The sequence below is a fragment of the Papilio polytes genome, unplaced genomic scaffold, assembly GCF_000836215.1.
Source record: "Papilio polytes unplaced genomic scaffold, Ppol_1.0 DF823835.1, whole genome shotgun sequence".
Taxonomy (NCBI): domain Eukaryota; kingdom Metazoa; phylum Arthropoda; class Insecta; order Lepidoptera; family Papilionidae; genus Papilio; species Papilio polytes.
Window position 1 is genome coordinate 819,109 of NW_013525369.1, and position 22,319 is coordinate 841,427.

Genomic DNA, 22,319 nt, shown 5'->3' on the forward strand with positions numbered 1-22,319 from the left:
AAGCATACCTTATCCCTTTCTATTCCACAGAATTTGTCCTCGAAAGTTTACACTCAAGGAGACTATAATACATTGAGAAAGTAAAAGAAAACTTTCCTCTAAGTAAAGTGACGTAACTAGTAAATTGAAATAAAAATAAAGCAGTTTTCTATTTTAATATTATGAAGAGGAAATATTCGTATTTTTGCATTTTTATATGTATATGATTCACGCAAAATTGGGCCGATTTTAAAAATTCTTTCACCGTTCTAAAGGTAATTTAACTGTGAGTAACACAGGCTATATTTTATATTAATTTATATATTATAGCGTAAAATGTATAGCCTAAAGCGTGTCGTAAGTGTTGGGCTTTTATTAAAGGGTTATTCAAAAATATGCTATGATTCCTGACATCCTATCCTACGCCACAAAGTAGTGTGTTACGATTTATTGTCTATATCTATACTGTTATAATAAAGCGTAAACACACACTTCTTTGTTGCCTAAGATGTCACCAATTACAGCATGTTTTTGAATAATTCTTTCTTAAATTAAAAGCCCTAAACTTGCGTCACGCTTTAGGCTATATATTTTCACGCCATTAAACTTAGGGCGTAAATATATTGTATAAAACCCTAATGTGGGAAAGAGACCATAAGTTGCTGCCAACATCAAGGAAGCAAGACTGTCAAGATTTGTCATGTCATGTCATGTCATTTTGACATTTGCTATTGATAATTTGACAAATGTAAACAATAAAATAACATTTTCACAATTTCATGCGGATGAAACCGGACGGGAACAGCTAGTATTACGAGTAGTATAGATTAGTTAAAATACGTTACGTGCACTAATTTACCAAGTTTTTCATAACCTAGGCTTCAAAAGAAAGGCTAGTGTACTCGTTAATTTTACATAACTAAAGTAAAATGTTTTTTACAACAAACTTAGAAAAAAACTGTTTTAACATTTTTTAAATACTCAAGAAAACTAAAAGATGTTTTTAGTGGAAGCATTTTCATTATTAATATTGCCCGAGAGAACAGATCGGATACCGAACAAAATCTAAAGAAGTTTTAACTTCTACGCTCTTATTGTTTGGGTTAATGAGGAAGGTAAATATTATTACGGAAAGGTGTTTTTTTCTTTTGTTAACCAAAGAGTAGACTTGGATGGTATTAACACTGACATATATGCAGTTTTTTTTTATATGTTTTTAATTACGGAATAAACGCATTTTGGCTGTAGTGTTTCTTTTATCAATTTATGTTCAAAGATTCGCATTTATTTTCGTCTTTAATTTCGAAATTATACTTATTATTAATGCGGAAGTTTAATATGTTTGTGAGAGTTTTCATCCTCAACTACTGAACGGATTTCGATGAAATTTTCCATAGACGTAGAGGACAGTCTGGAAGAACATGTAAGCTACTCAGTTTTTATTTAATTCTACGCGGACGGAGTCGCGGGCGAAAGCTAGTAATATTATAAATGTGAAAGTTTAGATGAATAGATGTTTGTGAGAGTTTATATCATAAAATGCAGAACGGATTCCGATGAAACTTGGCATAGATGTGGATAGTCTTAAACAATAAATAGGCTACTTACTCTTTTTAATTCCTCGCGGACGGAGTCGTGGACGAAATCTAGTCTGAATATAACTTGAACAACTTAGTGTAGTTTTTTGAGAAAAATGTTTTCTCTTTAAAATATCAGGTTTCATTTTCAAATGCCTTTCCAGCAAGAAAATCAATTACCGCCGGTTTCGTTTCAAAGTAATTCAAGCGCGTGCGGTTTTTTAACGGCGTTGCTAACTTTTTCAAGCTTTCGTCTTGAATAATAGTTTGCAGAAAATTGTTTCACGAACAGAATGTTTTGCATAAAACAAAAGAATTCATTGAACATAGATTAGGTTTAATTAAAGTTTAAATTTTTAGTGAAAAATCATCTCTCCTACCTTATCCTACTCCAGGAACGTCGGCGCACCGGCTCGTCCAAATAACTCTATCATCACTCATCTCAGTCATCACTCCCTTCTTGATCATGTCACCATCTAGTGAATAAAAAAAACATTTAAAACTCAATATAACAATTTATAAACGCTCTATAGTTCATAAAAAAAATATTCAAATATGCAATCGAATTAATTTATTCCCAGGGAACACATTTTGGATGCATTTATTCCCCAACGTACCGTTTGTTTAAATAAGATGTGGTCGTTTTCGGACAAACTGTATTACTGAGCACGAATGCTGTTAGAAACATCACTCCAACGTAATATTAAATTAACAAAAACATCTCTTAGATACTAGATAGTACCCTAAAGAATTTTATACATCTAAACTGCGACCAATTTAGTAAATATCGTTTGAAATCTGATACACACATGAACACAATATCATTATTAAGTATCTACATTGCGTAGTCAAATTAGAAACGGGATTCGCGGTTTGCCGGTAACTCATATTGTTGTTCCTTTCATTCGCTTTGTAAAGATAGAGATAGAAAATTTTGTATGTAACAACTGACAGAATGCTCTTCATTTTTACAGATCTCTCAACTTGCAGAATGCATAAACTATTTTAAACTACCTTTCACCAATCGCCTTATTTGAATAAATGAATTTCAAATTTCTATAAATATTTTTATGGCGTCTTCAATTTGAATAAATATCGCTGTTTTACGTAGAATAAACTGACGACAGTTCTCTTAGAAAAAAATTGTTTATAACAAAGATATTTTAAAATCTTTTGTTAATCAAATCTATCATAATAATGTACCCCTCTGGACAAAGATGGTGGATGTATTAACGGCGCCCTGGGCGAGGTTTCTACTGTGCCCCTAACTGCAATACCAAGCACGTAAAATAGCGCCCCTTTATGAGCTTGTGGCGTCCCTATATGTCCCGCGCCCTGGACGATTACACTTCCCCTACAGTAACGCCGGTACTCTTTCTGACAGATGATCCGGCTTACAGATTCGACTACTTTTTCGTTTATTTATTTTGCGTATTACATATTTTACGTATTCCTAAAGGCGAGTACGCATGAATGTATCAACTAATACATTAAACATACCTCTTCCTCAACGGCAATAACATAAAAGCATCACGTCCGCAGATTTGTCTCTTCGACTGTTTAGAAAGATACTGTACAAAACGAATGGCCTAATAAAATAGACATCTGCAATGATGTACAAATCAGGCAATTTGAACACGAATTTACAGTAATGTAAACCTTTTTTCGTAACTAAACGTATTTGAGTGGCTCGTGCTACAGTTTAAAAAAAACTTTTATAACCTACAAAATTAAAAGATTTTTTAAATACAGCTAACTAAATGTCAATTCAAGGAATTTTTACGACGCGTATATCAAGCCCCTGTGGCCTAATGGATAAGGCATCGGCCTCCTAAGCCGGGGATTGTGGGTTCGAGTCCCATCAGGGGTAAATTATCATTTTTTTATGTATTTGTTATTGTATATCTGTCGATTACTATTTCGAGAAGAGATGGGCGTTTTATAAAACCTAAATAAATATAAATGTATACATTTATTTTTAAATACAGTACCTCATACTGCGGTTTTAAAGCATCAATTTCCCTTGAATTTTTGGTATCATTATAAAATTATGAAGTGTTATCTTTTAGGATATTAAAATAACAGACTTACCCTCTTATCCCAAAATAATAACGTCCCAAGACAAAAATATTCCGTGCAATGTTATAAAACAAATAACTCTTGCATAAAAACTATAAAATGCTTCATCGGATTAAATTTTCAACGTCTACTCAACAATCGGATTAAAAAAGTAGTGGCACAATGCAATCGACCTAATTCAGTTCCCTGTGAGCCAACAAAAAGACTTACGTTATTATAAATCAAGAGTATTATTTAAAAAAAAATGTAGTGCAAGGTATTTTAACTTATCATTATTATACGATAGCAACAACGATTTTTAACACAAAATATATTCAAAGCTTTACATATTGACTAGTTCCTTAATTTTATGGATGTCCAAGAGAGTTGGTGTCGTTACTTAACGCAACTACATTATCCTCTGTACATTTGTCTCCATATGTAAGAAAGGTTGGTTTTTATTGATTTTTTTGCTATAGTAAAAATAGGATGTGGTACGGCGAGAATTCAAATCATCTCAAAATAAATGTCAAAAATATCTGACTTAAAAATTTAGTAATCAGGACAAAAATCTTTAAAAAAGTCAAAAATGTCAGTGTCATTCTCCTTATTTGTCAGTTGTCAGATTGACGTTTGTGGCGTTTCTGGAACTACTAATGCAGTGCAGTGATTTTTTATTATATATTATCTCCTTGCATAAAATAGATAAACTTATAACATTTCAAAATGGCATCAACCTCTAAAGATTCTGTACCAAGTAATCTTACTCATCAGGAAAATATCGATGACGATTTGGAGCCAGGCGCTTGCCCAGAAAGTATTCTCAACCCGACTGATTCTTTTGAAGAAATTGAGACAGAAATGAGTACAAACCCTGAACAGAGGCACGCCACACTTACTACTAAGAGTAGTACAATCAGTGAAATACAAAGCGAAATTGGTGAACCTTCAAAAGACATGAAAACAGCTAAATCAAGTGACGATTTGAAAGTAAGTGTTACTCCTTTATTTTTATTTATTTCTACAATTTTCAGGGACAAAACTGTTGGAGTACTTGTATTCATCGTCAGCTCGCTATACGTCCCTACTGAAGATCCCGTAACCTTCCCAAGTTAGAGATGAATAGGCTTTAATCCAAAATTCTGGCCCATTGCAAATTCATTTCACACATATCTTTGAATATCCTCTATATTTGCAGTCATCATAATATTTTCCTTCACAGTAATATTTAGTAAATGTACATAGCCAATTCAAAAAACACCTTGGTACATGCTGATGCACAGTTACTTTTTAAGCTAGCACATAATCTTTCAACTGCTTCACCACTTTCTTCGGGTGGGATCATGGTCATGCACTATCTTAACAAACATAAAAATTATATTCAAACCCAGACCCTGCAGATTACAAGTAAAATGCTTAACCCCTGAGACACCCCTTTTGGGTCAATGAAGTTATGTGTAGCCATACTAAAACCTACAATCCTATTTTCAGGAAGGCATGGCAGCTTCACCAAGTAGTTCAAATGTAACAGAACAAAATGGAGATGACATTGACACAGATAAGGATGAATATTTACAATCACCAGAGCTGGTAAATAAAGAAAAGCATGTGTTTATATTGAGTTCGGCAGGAAAACCAATATATTCAAGGTATATCACTACTGTTATAACCAAAGTTTGTATGGATGGATGGATTGTTTGGTACAATGTTCCTTCAAATTGCTTAAACCTATTGCTGTAATTTGGCATAGATGTATAACATAGAGTAAAGAATGTGGCTTATATTTTTTTTAACTTCGCAAAGAGGAAATTACAGACAACAACTAGTCTTTTATATATCTTACTTCTAATTTAACCTGACATTTGTCTGGTAACTGCAACCTGTTGTTTCTCCATAGATAATATATTTAAGTTATGTCAGATTTAATGTGGACAACTACAAAGGTAGAGGAAGAAATAACTATTTTTGACTTGTGTGGAAGAGAGTGAGAAGAGTGGCAGATGTGATGGCTGATAGAGATGTATGGAAGAGTACATACTGTGCCTGCCCTTTCTAGGTACAAGGGATGATATGATAGTATATATATATTAAATCATGTTTTTTGAATATCTTTATTACCCTTTTAAAGTTCCTATAAACTAGAACATGTCTGAAAAATATAATACTATTATTGTTTTCTTAACCAAAGGAAAGTAAAAGGATGGTAATAAATAACCCTTATTAATAATGTGTTTACAATTCCAGATATGGTAATGAAGACAAATTGGCTGGTTTGTGTGGAGTTATACAAGCTCTAGTAAGTGTGGTCGAAGATCACGACCAAGATATCTTGAGATCCATCTGCACGAAAGACTGTAAAGCAGTGTTCTTAGTGAAGGGTCCGCTAATACTGGTAGCTGTTTCCAAATCTAACGAAAGTGAAACACAATTGGTAATGCAATTAACGTAAGTAATTTATTAATAAAAAGTCTCAGAATCTCTGTACTAATATAAGTGTGAAACGCCAATTTTGCAGTACAAAATATATTTAATATAGAATAAACAATAAAATATTACAAATGTGAAAAATTAGACGGATGGATGGATGTTTGTTACAGTTTATAGCCTAGATGGCTGAACGGATTACGATGAAATTTGGCACAGATATAGAAGATAATCTGGAAGAATACATAGGCTATTCACTTTTGTTTTTCTCAATTCCACTTGGACGGAGTCACGGTTGAAAGCTAGTATAGAATAAACAATCAAATTCTACATTTATTCTTCTTGATAACACATTAAACATGTATGAAGTATTTAAGTTAAATTTAAAAAACATAAACCAAGGTGTTAAATACAAAATTTTGTCATAGTATAGTCAATGTAGGAGCAATCAAAGTATAATCCTCTAAACATAGTATTAATAACAATGTTAATAGCTACATAATACATTTCAGATATGCATTCAATCAAATAGTATCAGTTCTAACATTAACACAACTTAATAGAATATTTGAGCAAAGAAGGAATTATGATTTGCGAAGACTTTTAGCGGGAGCAGAAAGATTGATTGATAATTTGTTAATATTTATGGAAAAAGACCCAGCGTTCTTACTTGGTGCTGTGAGATGTCTTCCATTACCTGAAAAAGCAAGAGAAAACATCACAAATGCGATAATATCGACATGCAATAAAATAAGAGATTTAGTATTTGCAATACTTATAGCTGGAAATCAATTGATTACTTTAGTTAGGATGAAGAAGTACACATTGCATCCCTCTGATATACATTTGCTGTTTAACTTAGTAAGGAGTTCTGAATCTTTTAAGACAGCGGAAAGTTGGACTCCTGTCTGTCTACCTAAGTTTGACGCTACGTAAGTTTTTAAATCATACTAATATTATAAATGCGAAAGTTTAGATGGATGTATGTTAGAGATTGTAGCCTAAACGGCTGAACGGATTTTGATGAAATTTGGTATAGATGTAGAGGATAGTCTGGAAGAACATATATGCTACTTACTTTTGTTTTTTTAATTCCACGCGGACGGAGTCGCGGTCGAAAGCTACTTCACTTATAAATGTGACAAAAGACTACATAAACAACCGTTCTCTATTTATTTATTTTTTTAAAGCAAAGGCATCAAATAAAATGAAAGCCATTCTGATTACTGAAACAACATTTAATATTTAACGGTGTCTTATTGCCACTTTGAACTGTAGATTCCATTAAAATTTTGATCATTAATTGCTATTGGCACTTACAAAGCTAAACGTTTCAGAATATGGACGTAAATATTGTTTTTTTTATAATATAAGGTGTCAAACGAGTAAGCGGCCACCTGAATCCACCGAAATGGAAATTGACCTCTGCCCATAAAAATCCGCAATTGCAGATGCGTTGCCTCAATTGACGAATGAGGAGACGCACATAAAGAAGACATTTCCCCTTCTTATGCATCTCCTCCACCGTCATATCCACCTTTTCTTCCCATCCTTTCCTCTTGAAGGGGTGGTAAGGGAAAGAGAGTAAAATAAGGCCTCCAGCACCAAACTTATCAGACAAAACGTGGAATTGCTTCCACTTCACGCCTGTTTTCTGTGTGGTCGTGGTATTACACTGGGCGAGCCGGCCCTACAGTGCGCAGGTTAAAGCGGGTCCTACCACTGTTAAAGCTACTACTGGTGTAAAAGTTTTTTACAAGCAATTGTAAAATGTATCTCTAATCGCTTGAAATATTTATGAATTTACTTTATATTTATAAAAATATTCCAGCGGATTCCTACATGGTCATGTGTCCTATATCTCCGAAGACTGTCAAGCTTGCTTACTTCTACTTACAGTACAAAGAGACGCATTCTACCCTCTATCACAAGCTAAGCACACAATCGCTGAAAAATTAGAGAAAACGAAGTGCATAGGAGCGATAAATGATGCATTAAACAGGAGTAAAGATTTACCAACAACGAACCCTTTGAAACATATTGGTATACCAATTATAAGGCATTTTATGTACAAATGCAAATCAACGGCTCAACTTTTTACCTCGGACCCAATAAGTTTGGATAGATTGCAAGATTATAGAATTATGCATAAAGAAGGTGGGGATATTTGTATTAAGAAGATAGAAAAGCTCTCCGATATAGATTATGTAAGGAATTATAGAAAGTTCTGTAATCAAATACATTGTGCAACTGTTCCCGCTAAATTTATATTTAGATCTAACTCTGAAAATACTATTTTAGCATGGGTAAGTGTAATTTGTTTTTATTGGTCTTTAAATATTATTCTGTACTAGCTTTTGCTCGCGACTCCATCCGCGTGGTACTAAAAAAATAAAAGTAAGTAGCCTATGTGTTCTTCCAGACTATTTTCTATGTCTATACCAAATTTCATACAAAATCCGTTCAGCTGTTTAGGCTACAAACTCTAGCCAACTTTCATCTAAGCTTGGGAGTCCATAATTTTTTTTTTATAACATAAGGTGGCAAACGAGCAAGCGGCCACCTGAATCTGCCAAAATAGCGAAGCGACCGCTGCACATAGACATCCGCAATTGCAGATGCGTTGCCTACCCTTATCTGACAGAGGAGACACACAAAGAGGATATTTCCCCTTCCTATGTATTTCCACCGTCAAATCCACTTTCCCTTCCCATCCTCTCTTTATAAGAAAAGGGTGGTAAAGAGAAAGGGACTTAAATTAGGCCAAATATTATAAAGAGGAAAAATTTGTATTTATGTAAACTGTACAGCCATCGGAAACTAAATTGCACTACTTTCGACTAGATTAATCTAGTTAATTTAAATCTAATTAATAGATTTTATTGTTGCTTTTAAAATAAAGACGTCACAGGTTTAGCTAGTCTTTTCAAATCTAGCCGTAGTTTTAGATTAGAATTCATTCAAATTACTCTAAAAAACTGAACTTTTACAATTCAACATTACAGATTACCAATGGATTTGAACTATACGTAACATTCGATGCGTTAGTCGAAAAGGAACAAACAAAGAAAGCAGTAGATCATCTGTTACAATGGATTAAAAAAGAAGAGAACAGAATATTCATTATGAACGCACCGACTTTCTAGCAAAAGTTGAGTGTTACCTTCGGTGACATGATTAAAAACTCCATAACACGTAATTCTAGTGTCGAGGAATCGTGAATACATTCAAGAAATAATGTGAATACGTGAAAGTGATATAAAGTGAATTTAACAAGTGAAATGCTGGACTTGCCCGATGAAATTACAAAAGTGAAAATTTTGGGGCCTCTCCCACCAAATTGTAAATTGTCTGATAACAATCAAGATCGGATTTATTACCTTATCTGACAGTGACGTCATTTTTAAGCCATCTGCCTCTATCATGCAGTGGTGGGACAGGCCTTTAGTGTCTTAGTGAAAGTTCCCCTAGATAAAGTGATTTTCGATTAAATATTGCTAGTAGAATCAACAAAATGTGTCATAAACCATAGAAATGAATATGTGACAAGTATGTATAGAATGTTATTGTCACTTCCATATATTATTTACTTTTCAGTGATAGCAATAATTGAATGTTACTTTGTCGGGGGCTGGTCGGTTAGGATTATTCCCAACCGTCACTCCGCTCTGTCACCGCTTAAGAGTAAAAGTTTCACCCGTCTCACCTTTTAGTCCCACTATCATCAATACAGTGACAGATGGAACCGTTATGAAATAAAATAAGTCCAACCGTCCCTTCGCAAAAGGTGAAACGGATGAAACTTATATTCTCATGTGTTCCCACGTAGGGACAGAGCGGGGTGACGGTTGGGAATAATCCATCGGTTTTAGAATTACGTTAAATGCAATACAAAACTCGTATGAATAAGTGTGTCGAGTTATATTTATATAAGCATTTGCAGTTAGTCATAGACAATATTGTAAATCTAAAAAAAAATAATGAAAATAGCCCTGGAATGTCTCTTATTCTTTGAATTTGTGGATTTAAATTCAACTTTTAATTACACGGCTAAATTATCTATTAAATAAAAATGGATTTTATATCTACGGATGAAAGGCTTTTGTTTCAACCGCCATTTTAGGATATAACGACTTACATGTAATATATCCAGAATAGGTGATTTTTGCGTCGTTAATAAACAATGAAGTATGCAGAATTATAGTAATTTTAATCTAAAACCCGTCTGAAAATCTTTCAATTTAAATTATTGTAAAAATAAGTTTTTATAGTTTTTTCTAAAAACTTCAAATGGCTCTCCTGAACATTTAACCTAATGACGCTTAAAACAAAGTCTTTCACCCATTTATATAATAAATGTGTTTTTTACGCCTATAAAGTATTTATTGTCAGTGATTTTTTTTTATAGTTTTAAAGATCAAAGTTATTATTGATTGTACAGTAATGAATTGTGTAGACTAATTAAATGTTGTTTTATAGATGCGGCTTTATGATTGTTAAAAGTACAATTTGAATCATGAAAATGTTGCTCAAAATGGACAATATTTTAAATTCTGATTGAATTAGTAATGCAATAACTTTTAATAGCCATAAAACATTTAAGCAAACAGCCGAATTCTGAAACGATTTTTGAATATGTTGCCTCTTCTGTCAGATGTCAAAATTGTAATGGAATTTAGAATTTAATTGTGGCCTTGATATATAAATATTCAGTATTTGTCCGATAGCTAGTTGAGTGTTTCATAACCTTATCTTACTAATATAAATGTGAAATTGTAGATGGATGTATGTATGTATTGTTAATTGTTCATAGCCAAAAATTCTTAATGAATCTTTAAACTGTCGTGGTTTTTACAAATGTTCGTAAGATACGAGTTTCTTACGAAAATTACATACAATTCAATTGTGGTAAGAAAGCCGTATCTTATGAACATCATATTAATGAATCTTGATAAAAATTGGCATAGATGTAGAGAATAGTCTGGAATAATACACTTATGTTTCGTTTTTAATCATTAGAAGTGGAGTCGCAGGCAAATGCTAGTATTGTATATATGTTCCTGTTTTCAAAATTGTTACAAGTTGATCTTTGTTGAATGTAGATAGCTAATAACAGGGTTATTTGATAAATAGAAAATAAAACAACAATTATTCAACACCAAATTCTAATGAAAATATGTTTAAAAAATATTTTTGTATAAAATTGTCAATGAATCTGTATAATTTTTTTTATGTAATGTATTAAAAAAAATCGATTTTGTAGATAGAAAAATATTAGGAAATGCTAGTTTATAGTTTTTATGCCTACAGTAAAGCAGATTTTGCGGAAGCAAACAACAGAAATAGAATAGAAATGGATCCAAAACATTGGGATAAAAAAATTTCATAGATAAATCTGCATTGACTACAATTTACTGTAGGTAATGTTTTACAAATGATTTAAATTACTATTCCATTTTTGTTTCCTCAAGTGATTATATGTAATTAAGTAATTCTCAACCATGTAATTGTATATTATTCGTAAGTGTTGATGGTTTAAATGGCCTGCTGATAGAATATTTTCAATTACCCCCAGAACTTATTTCGTCGATATAAAACCTTGTAGACTTACTTATTAAGTCACAAACTTTGTCACTTCTCATTTAGGATTTCCCTTAGTGATTAAATAATATTTTTTCGATCGATTTCGAGAGTAAAGCAGTTTTCACTTAATTTATGCTATCAAATAAAATAGTGAATTATTGAAATTATTAATGATATTGTAGTAAATATTTTTATATTAAAATGTTGAAAATATGGATTGATTCTTTTATTTTGTGCTTTTTTTTTATAACATAAGGTGGCAAACGAGCAGGCGGACACTAGAATCCGCCAAAATGATGAAGCGACCGCTGCCCATAGACATCCGCAATTGCAGATGCGTTGCCTACCCTTATACGACGGAGGAGACGCACATAAAGAGGATAATTCCCCTTCTTATGCATCTCCTCCACCATCAAATCCACTTCCCCTTCCCAACCTCTCCTTATAAGAAAAGGATGGTAAAGAGAAAGGGACTTAAATTAGGCCTCCGGCACCATACTCATCAGACGAAACACGTTATTGCTTCCATTTCACGCATGTCTTCTGTGTGGTTGTGGTATTACACTGGGTGTGCCGGCCCATTCGTGTTAAGATGTTAAAGTGGGCACTACCACTGTCAGCTTTTTCAACATTTACACCTTTTTAATAAAACTATAGCATGTAAAATCATATCATTTAATAGCTTAAATTACTAATATCTGCCACCTCGTCTTCTGTCTCCTTCATGTCTATCTCTGTCTCTTCTATCCTTTTCTCTCTCCCTCTCACGCTCTCGTAAACGATCTCTATCCTTTTCCCTTTCTCGTTCTCTTTCTTTCTCCCTTTCTTTTTCTCGCTCCTTCTCTCTTTCCCTCTCCTTTTCTCTTTCCCGTCTACGATCGCGATCCCTACTTCTTGATCGTTCACGTTTACGATCTTTGTCCCTTCGGTCTCTATCCCTCGATCTGGAATAATAAATAGGTCATATTAAATTTAAACAATCTGTATTATAATAAAATTATTTAAGTCAAGAAGAAGATGTACAATTGATAATAGATTGTATTTACCTGTCTCTGCGCCTATCTTTATCCCGTTTATCCTTTTCCCTTCTGTTTTCTTTGGCTTCTATATCAATATTTTCTTCCTCTGATGGCATATCTTCATCCAGATCATCATCCAAGGCAGATACTTTAGGTTCTAATTCATTATTCTCCTCCAATATATGCCTTTTCTGTATCCTTGGCAAAATAACATCACATAACCGCTCTTCCCTTAGTAATTCATCAATAAACTCGTCCATATGAACTATCTCGAACTGTCCCTGACGATTTTGACGCCTCAGTTTTCTGTTATCGTTATAAAGCGGCTCTAAATACTTGTAACAATCAACAGAAGTTCCTGTGAGCCTCATATAAAAGGCGCCTAACGCACGCACATATTTAAACTCTTCGTTCTTTATAAATTCCACTACAATGTCTTTTTCAGGTTGTATCTGTAACATTTTTAAAACTAAACACAAAAATGGTGTTGGATAAATGAAGCCGCCGTGAACACCACCGACATAACGCAATTCCATCGCCTTGTCGACAAGTAACTCGGCTGTTAACGCGAAGCATTCTTCCTTCCAGTATTTACAATCGTATATGCGAGATCGTATTATCTTTTCCACGAGATATTGAGGATTTGTACCACGAATTGATTTTGCATCTTTTACTGTCCGGTTCGCCATTTTGGCGGCGACATGAGCCAAATTTGACAACTGGTTTGACTTTGACAGTTAAATGTTGCTAGATACGTAGTACTTATTCACAACAGTCTATGATTTATAATATAGTTAAGCGGGTAAGCAGGATTGTAAATGACGGTTTGAGTTTTTGTGGCTGGCTACCTACGTGATTCAGTATTCGCTTTATTTAAATGATACAAAACAGAAAGGCGTTTTATACTTTATTATATTTAATAATACTTACATCTTTTTGTGATGGAAACACTTTTAAAAAGGTTTATGTTGTTTATGTTTTGTTATAATAAAACATCAAAATTTTATGGAACCTTTTATTAAATTATTTAAAATTGCTTAGCAATATAAATTGAAAGCATGTCAAATTAACATTACTTATCCTATAAGTTTTTAAATAAATCACATTTCTATTACAAATGAGTATATGAAACTCTAACAGTCAAAAGTTTACAAAGAAAAATAAACTATTTGTGCATTTTGTACGCGTAAATAACTCCAATAACGACTAATAAAAGTGCAGATGCCTTGTAGAACATATTACATAGTACTCTGTTCTGTCCTCCAACAGAATTGACTATTAAATTATTCATCAGGAAAACTTGGTTGCTTTCTTCTATAAATGTGTCCTGTTCATTCTTAGACATTCGTTCAGCAATCTCATTCATTGCATTACGGAATTCTTTTTTCAGTTCATTAATGTCTACATCGTTGAAATCAGTCACTTTGTCTGTGTAAACATTCTCTGGTGCATTTTCTGAAAAAAAATAATTAAATATCTACATTTCATACTTAGTTCCTCTTTGCTTTTTTAACTTTCTATCCTACATCAAAAGATACATGAATAGTAGGCTACAAAAGGGTTGCCAATAAAGGCGGTTGGCAACACTCAGAGCCGTCAATTACTTTAGATTACTATTGTGCATTTTGAGAATTGAGGGTTATAAATGAACTATTGCAATTTTTGTCTACTTTATTAAAATCCTTATAGTCTACTATTTTATGCTACCTGGGCTTAAACACAGTGAGCTACCAATAGTAAAAAAATTGATGACCATAGACCATAGATTCACAACACAAAGACAGATATGTTGCCAGTTTTAAATATTTATGGATAATAGTCACATACAAAAGTAAACCAATTGCTTATTTATCTAGAAAGATAGTGCATGAAAGCCAAGAAAAGGAAAAAAAAGATAGTGCATTATCATCTTACTAATATACAAATGTAAAAGTTTGGATGGATGTTTGTTAGAGCTTGTTGGCTGGCCAAATCTGGATGAAATTTGGCATAGATGTAGAGAACAGTCTACAAAAACAAATAGACTGTTTTCTTTTGTTTTTTTTTTAATTCCACATGGACCAAGAGCTAGTAATAATAATAAATATTTACTTTCACCAAACATTTTCCTCTTCTTAGCCAGTATCTGTCCTCCGCTCAGCAAACCTAAGTACAAATGGTACACATATGCCAATAGCATTGTTGGATGTTCAGTCTCAAGGTCCTGCAAATGCTCAATATAATTCTCTAGAGCTGCTGACTTTGGTGTTGATTGCCAGTCTTCACCTAAATAATGTGCTAGATCCTCTTCAAAAGCTTTCTTCCTAAAATGAGAATATTCAACACATATTAAGTAAGATAAACTAAGCTGGCTACTAAATCTAGATAAGTGATTACCTATATGGTCTAGATAAGGCCTATGCGGTTTATGGAATACCCAGCAGGGATGTATCCCCGCTGGGTATTCTATAATCCGCAACCACAAGGGTACACCCTTCTAGACTTTAAATCACCACCTGGCAATGCCTGTTAAGTTGAAGGTTGTCAAATGTAACCAGACAAGATTCACCTAAATTTGAAAAGGGTCAATATATGTTCATCTGCTCAAGATATGAAATGAGTTTTTTTTTAATGTTGGTACTACAAATATTTTTTTAAATCACAAATGGATTGGAATGGAAAGTATGTATTTGTATGTTACATTACCTGTACAAAATCTTATTAACAAATAGCTTGTTAAAATCAGGCATGTTAAGTCTATCTTTGGCATCTTCAAGGAATGCAAAAATGTGGTAGAATACAAACAAGCCACCGCCCCATACTGGTTCATCTCTTAAAGCTGTAATTTTATAAATAGTATAAAATTTGTAAAGTATTTGCTAATTGCAGAATAGAAAAATTAGGGAGTATGTTTGTACTAAGGTCTCTAAAAATTAACAGTAATCCTGATTTGTATCATTGTTTTCTTTTTAATTTTACAGTTGTATGCTTCCAAAGTTTTGGTATAACGCGCACAATATGACTTTGCACTTTGTTGCATGTCGCACTTCCTTGAAGATTTTCGTTTAGCATTATTAAAAACGAGAAAATTCAGATTCTAGATAAATCTAGTAAATTTTAAAAGGTTTCTACATGTTAAAATGTACTCTTAAGATGAAAAATATTACTATACAGTGAACAAATTAAAAACTTACACAAAGCAAATTTTGCATTGACTAACGCATCACTCACTGAATGTATTTTTCTCGTTGCTTTTCTCATACGAGTCGTAAATAGATCATAATTTTCAGACATTCTCTAAACAACTTTAAGAATCCGCAATCGACGGACATCCACTAAATTATTGAATTTGAAATTTTTTAATTTTCGCTAACAAATTGACACCTGTCACTGTCATTTTGGTTTTTTTTTAAAGATTATTATGACCTAGTAAACGGACTTTTAAGCCAAGTCTTGTTATCAAAAAATATTTTAATCTTATCTATGAACGTAAGAATAAAAGAATCCCTTTTTAAAGGTATTTCATTCCATTATTTACAAGCCACAATTTAGTTAAAAACAAAAAAAAACACCATAGCATTGAAAAGTCATATATTGCATAACTATAATAATCTTAACAGAAATTGCTATTATTGCGATTTTTCTTTAGGTTCTAATGTCGTCCAAATAAACCCACTACAATCATTGAGTTTCGAATCAGCTGGAGGGTATGGGCTTGTGCTATCCTTGTAGTAATCAGATGGGGCATGCATAACAAATTCCATATAATCCAATTTCCGTGGCAAATCTTCTTCAGGACCTATAAAAAATAGAATACCTTTAAAGCTTATGGCAGTAGATGCTATGTTATCCGTAATACAGCTTACTGAAAAACTCCAACAATCCCTTTATGGTACTGGTGATCTCCAGAAGCAATCTTTGCATACCGAGATATTCTAGTCACATTGCCATGCTTTTTGCTACAGCAGTAGCAGTAGAGGATCATGGCAGTAATTGAAAGCAAGTTATACATTTTTTTTGTAGTAAATGGTGATATATGTGTAAGCAGCCAATGCTGCAACACTCCTACTAAACCATTGATATCTTTGTCACTCCCTGCCATCAGCTTCTTAAGTCTTTTTCCTATCCCAACTATATCCAATTCCTTTCCTGTAAATGAAAAGAGAAATTTGAATTATAACCTTACCAATAATATATGTAGCTGGATCAAAACCCTCTTCAGGAGGTGGACTAGCTCTAGTTGGTAGCAACCAGGTCACAACTGCACTCTTCTCACAGTACTGGTCGGTGAGGAAACCACGAATCTGAGCATAGTATGTGCCACCTTCTACATCTATCATGGAAACTATATCTCCTACTTGCATGTAACTGCCCTGTAAATAAATTTTTACTATTATACTACTGTAGAACCTTGATACTACTACTGGAGGACCGTGGCCAGAGATAGGCCGAAATAGAAAAAATTGCTGGACTTTCCAAGGCCCAAGGCCCACAAAGGGCTGTAGAGCTATAGAAGATGAAGAAGAAGAAGAACCTTGATAACTCAAACCTTGGTAACTTAAAAACCTCTATAACATAAAAAAAATAAAATGTCCCTTCCCATCAGGGCCCAAAACCACTACAACATAGACCGTTGATAACTTAAAACCTCTATAACTTAAAATATTATATGTTTCCCTTGGACTTTAACTTAAAAAGGTTCTACTGTATTTTGTAATAGTTTGTAAGCTTAAAAAATTGATACATTAAAAAATAACATTAAATGACTGATAAATCAATATTTTTATGTTTTATTATTATTATTGTTTACAAACAAAAACATTGTAATAGATGGATGGATTGTGTGAAAGGTGACATGATCAAGAATAGAGTGATGACTGAGATGATGGATAAGAGTTATTTGGAGGACGAAAAAACGGTGCGCCGACACCACGGGAGTAGGATAAATTAGTGATTAAAGTAGCCTATTTCAACAGTTAATTTTCTACCTCCTTTAGTCGAATTGGACAATGTAAAATGTTTTATGTTACCTTATAAAATATAGAATCACTGGTCACTACGGTGGCTGTGGCCGTTGGAGCCTTCAATGGCGGACGTTTAAAAATACTTCTACGACCTCTTCCGCGCGGCGCCGAAGTTTTGGAAGTCGATGCGGGAGTTTTAGTCTTGTACCTCGTCGCTCTTGTACTCTTCCTCGTACCTTTCCCTGTAGCTTTAGCGGGCGTAGACTCATCACCTTTACCGTTCTTTCCTTCGTTATCTTTATCTTCTGTTGCTGATGCAGGGTCTGATTTTGTTTCCTTTTTCAAGGTATTCGATAAATGACATTCATTACATATTTGTCCGTTCTCTGCGCTTCGCCAGAGTAAAGAATCATTCGTGTTACACTGTACGCACACAGGTTTAGGCATTTCAATGAGATTTCAGGTAATATTTAATTATAAATCTTAAATTTTCATAACTATAATCGCTATGTTGATACTTCTATAAACTCAGTTGAAGTTTGGGCATTCGTTTTAAAATCGATTTTACATAGAGACATTGACAGTTGTGGTGGCGGCAATAAATCTGATTTTCGTACTTGTTTTTGATCAGGATATTAAAAGTTTTTACTCTTAATAATAGTGATCTTAATTTAACTTATTTAAATAGTTATTTCCAATAGGCACATTTCAGTTTTGCCAAGTAAAGTTAAAAATTACTTCGAAGTCAAAGAAATCGATATTTTCTCAATTGATTTTATGTGATGGTGTTTCGTTTATCATTGTTTTAACACAAATGTAATCAAATGGTTTATCTGATACTTCTTTTACGGTACTTATTATGTGTTTATAACTTTTTAAATAAATCTTATTTTCTCATTGTGTTAATGATATCATCAGCAATATCTAATCTGTGATCGAAGTTCGGATAAAGGTTACAATAGAATTATTTAAATGTTTCCGTCCGGTGATTAATTTTTAGTCTGTCTACACAGACATTAAACTAAGATTATCTTCAGTGTAATTGAATAATTAACGCTAGATCAAGCGATTTGTATGCGTGTATAAACTAAAATAAACGTTTTCTTGAGTATTTAAAATGATTGTTCTTAATTAGGGTTAAGGTTCTCAATTCAGATGTATACTTACATAGTATGGGCATGAGTAGTAGTAGAGAAAGTAAGGAGTAAAAGGTTAGCATGGTATGGGCATGTTATGAGGAAGGATGAATCGCATGTTACAAGGAGAACGTTAGTTATGAGTGTGGAAGGATACATCGGTAGAGATAGACCTAGAAAGAGATGGAATAATTGTGTAAAAGGTGACATGATCAAAAAGAGAGTGATGACTGAGATGACGTATGATAGAGTTATGTGGAGGACAAAAACCTGTTGCGCCGACCCTACGGGAGTTGGGAGATGATGATGATGATGATGATGACTTACATAGTATGGGCAAATAAAATTTTTAAGTAATAAAACAACAGTATTCTGATAAAATTTATTTCACAAAAGTATTAAATGGTAAAATGAATAAGTTAGACCTTACAACTACGCGGAATGTTTCCTTAAGTACTATTAAAATGTAAATGTGTAGATATACAAAAAATGTATTTAAAGCATTTAAGAACATTTACTTGAATAAGAAAAATACGCACATTACGAATTGATGACATTTTTATAACCTAAAAAAAACCATTGTTTAATTAAGAACTCCGTTACGAAACGTATTAATTACTGGCAAGAACAATTTTATGCAACGTCTTTCGAATAATATTTGATTTTTATTGGCAGTAATTACAGATTTTGTTGTTTTTATTATTTACAGGGGTATTTTTAAATAAACACGCACTTAAATATAAAAAGGTGAATTAAACTTACGCTATGGCAACATTTTAAAAACTGGCAATTTAAAAATGGACGTATACAAATTAAGCGTAAAATCGTTATTCTACTGATATTTTATAGATATTAAATGTAATGGTGATTTAGAAATGCATTAAAATTTAGTCACACGATATGTATGAGCAGATATTCATATAAATGTTTTTATATAAACTGCTTATATGTATGTAACACTACACAAATAATGCTATGCATTTTAGATAATAAAATAAACAGCTGTACAAAAGATTCAAAATATTTCACACCATATAATATAATAAAAAATATAAAAAACCCGATATGGGCCGCTGCAATAGGTTTATTGATTACATCACTATTTTCATTCAAAGAAATTAGTATTTTTTTTCTGTAATATAAGGTGTTTTGTGTTTCTAGTCAGGCTGGCATATCATCGCAGGTTTAAAAATAAAATACACTAGATGTCGGTAGTATACTAACTATTTACGCTTTTCAACGCTAGATGGCGTTATTTGTTATTTTGTACAAGACATGAAAATAGTCATCAGTATACGCTCAGTTCTCTACGGGTTGAATGTTCAGTTAGAACTGAGTGTATAAATGTCTGACATATCTATTTGCAGACATGTGTCTCAGTGCGAGTGACACACTTGTCACACGTCACTCGGCAGCACCAGTGGAACTGACAGCGGCACTTTGTCTCCTCCACTGTGCGGATCGTGTTGTAGCCGCGACCGCAACATAATGTTTCACAACCGTTTTCTCCTGGAACAAGTAAAATTTATTTTAGTAGAAACGTCTTTAGTAAGTCTCAAAAGTACGGATAATGTTTGACGAAACCAGAAGTAATTTTTGTCCATTTTACTATTTTACTCGATGTTTCTAAAGATATTTGGATATTAGATTGAAAGAGAATGACAAAGGTAAAGGAAGACCAAAGAAAGCATGAATGGATTGTGAATAAGGATATGTCATAAGGGAGTGAACTCAAATATGATATGATAGAGGTGTATGCAAGGTCGGATCCAGCTTTGGCGCCAGGGAGGGGTCACATAGTCGTGGTCAAGTCACGCGCTTGACAAAATATGTAAATATATTTTGTCAAGCTTGACCAACCAGCTCAGCCCCCCCCCCCCTAGATCCGCCGTTGGGTTATGGAAGTCAATACTGTGCCGACTGCTGGAATAAGGCCGGTTAAATGTCATAACTAAAAAATAACAGTAAGCTATTTTATGCTAACTATATACTTTAGTACACATTCGGTGTTATAGTTGGCGTATCATGCAGTAGATTACTCTTGTTCCCGACGTGCCAACTGTCAGTATTACCTCTAGAAGTCCTGTTACAATGTCGTCCGTGCGTGCCGAAGGAGCCTGCCGCGGCATCAGGCTCGCAGTATGAGGGTGATGGCTCCAGAAATACTAGCTCCGACTTCCGAGGCTGACGGCCCACGCCTGCGCTTTGTCGCGCTCTACAAAATTACATAAATAGTTATGAGATGAACTATTGAGAAAGTGTATTGAGTCCTCAATTCAAGCTATAAGATGGTCACCGAAATTGTGGTTATTCATAACTTGTATATACTTTAAGAGGGCGCTCATCTTTGATTAAATTATTGCACACCGTTTAGTTTCGTTCGCTACTATGAGCTTATATGGAGGTGGGCACACTCGATTTTAAGTTGTGCAACTAAACAGTTGAATAGGCTGCGAAAAAATTGACAATCGCACAACATGCGATAGTTTAGTCAAAGATGTGCGCTCTTAGTGTAGATTTATCGCTCTAAACCTACCCTAAGCATTAAATGATTTTGCAATATTTAATAAACACTAGATTGTAAGATCTCCGTCTAAGATTGGCATAGTTTACTTTCAAAAAAATTTTACCGACGCCACTTGAAAACATACAATTTACTTTTTTTTTTAATCTTACTAACATTATAAATGTGAAAGTTTAGATGGATGTTCGTTAGAGTTTGTAGCCTAAACTGATAAACGAATCTCAATTAAATTTGGCAAATATGAAGATAATAGCCTGGAAGAACACATAATAATTTCACGCGGACGGTGTCGCGAGTAACAACTAGTAACAACTGTTCGTGTATACCTTCGTATAACGAGATGTGAGTGCGGTGCGTTAGTGTCCGGCGGTGGGTGTAGGGTGACCATCTTGGCGCGGCTGTATCGCTCCCTGAGTGCGGCGGCGACTGTCCGGAATGGCGGCAACGCTCGCCAGCAAGTCCGGAGCGCACATGAACCGGACACACCGTGGCACTTACACTCTCGACGTACTAGGTCTTTTACTATCTGGAAAAAAAGTTGATTCTGACGCATTTTTGTTATTGGCTGAGTTTTGTGCACCTCATATTCTTCATATGTTAGGTTATTTTTTTAACCGACTTCCCAAATGAAGTTATCAATTTGTCTTTTTTTTTTAAAGTTTTTTAAGCTACGGCTTGACCACGATCCCACCGACTGAGAGTGAAGATTTGATCGAAAGATGGTACGCGCTACCCTAATAAATACGCATTCACTCTTTTCTTTTACCGATTCATTTTTGTTTTATTGCGTACTAGTTGATGCCCGTGACTTTGTCTGCGTGAAATTAAAAAAAGCTTATGACACTCATTGATAATACAGCTTTTTAATGGTGAAAGAATTTTTGAAATCGACTCAGTAGTTTTTGAGTTATTTCAATACAAACAAAAATACAACTCTTTCCTCTTTATTGCATTAGTATAGATGGATGTAGGATACCTAAATAAATAAATTTACCCGTGTCATATTTACGTTAATTCACGCAATTTTGTGCGCAAAGTTTTTATTGTATTACAACTGTAAACGATGAAACTAACAA

At 33.6% G+C, this 22,319-nt stretch overlaps 5 protein-coding genes and 1 non-coding gene across 7 annotated transcripts in view; 2 read left to right on the forward strand and 4 right to left on the reverse strand.

The window, feature by feature from the left end:
* Nucleotides 1-3,353: 3,353 nt before the first annotated feature.
* On the forward strand, nucleotides 3,354-3,426 carry Trnar-ccu. Its single transcript has one exon. It is a non-coding gene; the product is annotated as a tRNA-Arg (tRNA).
* Nucleotides 3,427-4,245: 819 nt separating this feature from the next.
* Nucleotides 4,246-9,412, forward strand: LOC106103266 (protein SAND). Its single transcript, XM_013282976.1, has 6 exons — nucleotides 4,246-4,604; nucleotides 5,106-5,263; nucleotides 5,859-6,059; nucleotides 6,551-6,970; nucleotides 7,870-8,344; nucleotides 9,044-9,412. Exons 1-6 carry the CDS (start codon nucleotides 4,341-4,343, stop codon nucleotides 9,182-9,184), a joined length of 1,659 nt encoding a protein of 552 aa, XP_013138430.1. The 5' UTR covers nucleotides 4,246-4,340; the 3' UTR covers nucleotides 9,185-9,412.
* Nucleotides 9,413-12,280: 2,868 nt separating this feature from the next.
* On the reverse strand, nucleotides 12,281-13,363 carry LOC106103219 (pre-mRNA-splicing factor 38A). The gene is made up of 2 exons (XM_013282912.1): nucleotides 12,668-13,363; nucleotides 12,281-12,565 (listed from the first exon to the last, which is right to left on the reverse strand). The coding sequence occupies exons 1-2, from the start codon at nucleotides 13,327-13,329 to the stop codon at nucleotides 12,313-12,315; spliced, it is 915 nt and encodes a 304-aa protein (XP_013138366.1). The 5' UTR covers nucleotides 13,330-13,363; the 3' UTR covers nucleotides 12,281-12,312.
* Nucleotides 13,364-13,691: 328 nt separating this feature from the next.
* Nucleotides 13,692-16,009, reverse strand: LOC106103216 (heme oxygenase 1). The gene is made up of 4 exons (XM_013282908.1): nucleotides 15,814-16,009; nucleotides 15,326-15,458; nucleotides 14,732-14,943; nucleotides 13,692-14,095 (listed from the first exon to the last, which is right to left on the reverse strand). Exons 1-4 carry the CDS (start codon nucleotides 15,911-15,913, stop codon nucleotides 13,806-13,808), a joined length of 735 nt encoding a protein of 244 aa, XP_013138362.1. The 5' UTR covers nucleotides 15,914-16,009; the 3' UTR covers nucleotides 13,692-13,805.
* Nucleotides 16,010-16,193: 184 nt separating this feature from the next.
* LOC106103217 (GATA zinc finger domain-containing protein 1-like) lies at nucleotides 16,194-18,136 on the reverse strand. The gene is made up of 3 exons (XM_013282909.1): nucleotides 17,650-18,136; nucleotides 16,806-16,992; nucleotides 16,194-16,418 (listed from the first exon to the last, which is right to left on the reverse strand). Exons 1-3 carry the CDS (start codon nucleotides 18,028-18,030, stop codon nucleotides 16,249-16,251), a joined length of 738 nt encoding a protein of 245 aa, XP_013138363.1. The 5' UTR covers nucleotides 18,031-18,136; the 3' UTR covers nucleotides 16,194-16,248.
* A 978-nt stretch (nucleotides 18,137-19,114) lies between these two features.
* LOC106103280 (protein Wnt-7b) overlaps nucleotides 19,115-22,319 on the reverse strand; it is a 66,432-nt gene continuing 63,227 nt past the window's right edge. For both annotated transcript variants that reach the window (XM_013283002.1, XM_013283003.1), the window contains exons 7-9: nucleotides 21,570-21,769; nucleotides 20,792-20,934; nucleotides 19,115-20,228 (exon numbers count right to left, since the gene is read on the reverse strand). In XM_013283002.1, coding sequence (XP_013138456.1) covers nucleotides 20,077-20,228; nucleotides 20,792-20,934; nucleotides 21,570-21,769 — 495 coding nt within the window. In that variant the 3' untranslated portion in view covers nucleotides 19,115-20,076. The remainder of the gene's footprint in view (nucleotides 20,229-20,791; nucleotides 20,935-21,569; nucleotides 21,770-22,319) is intronic.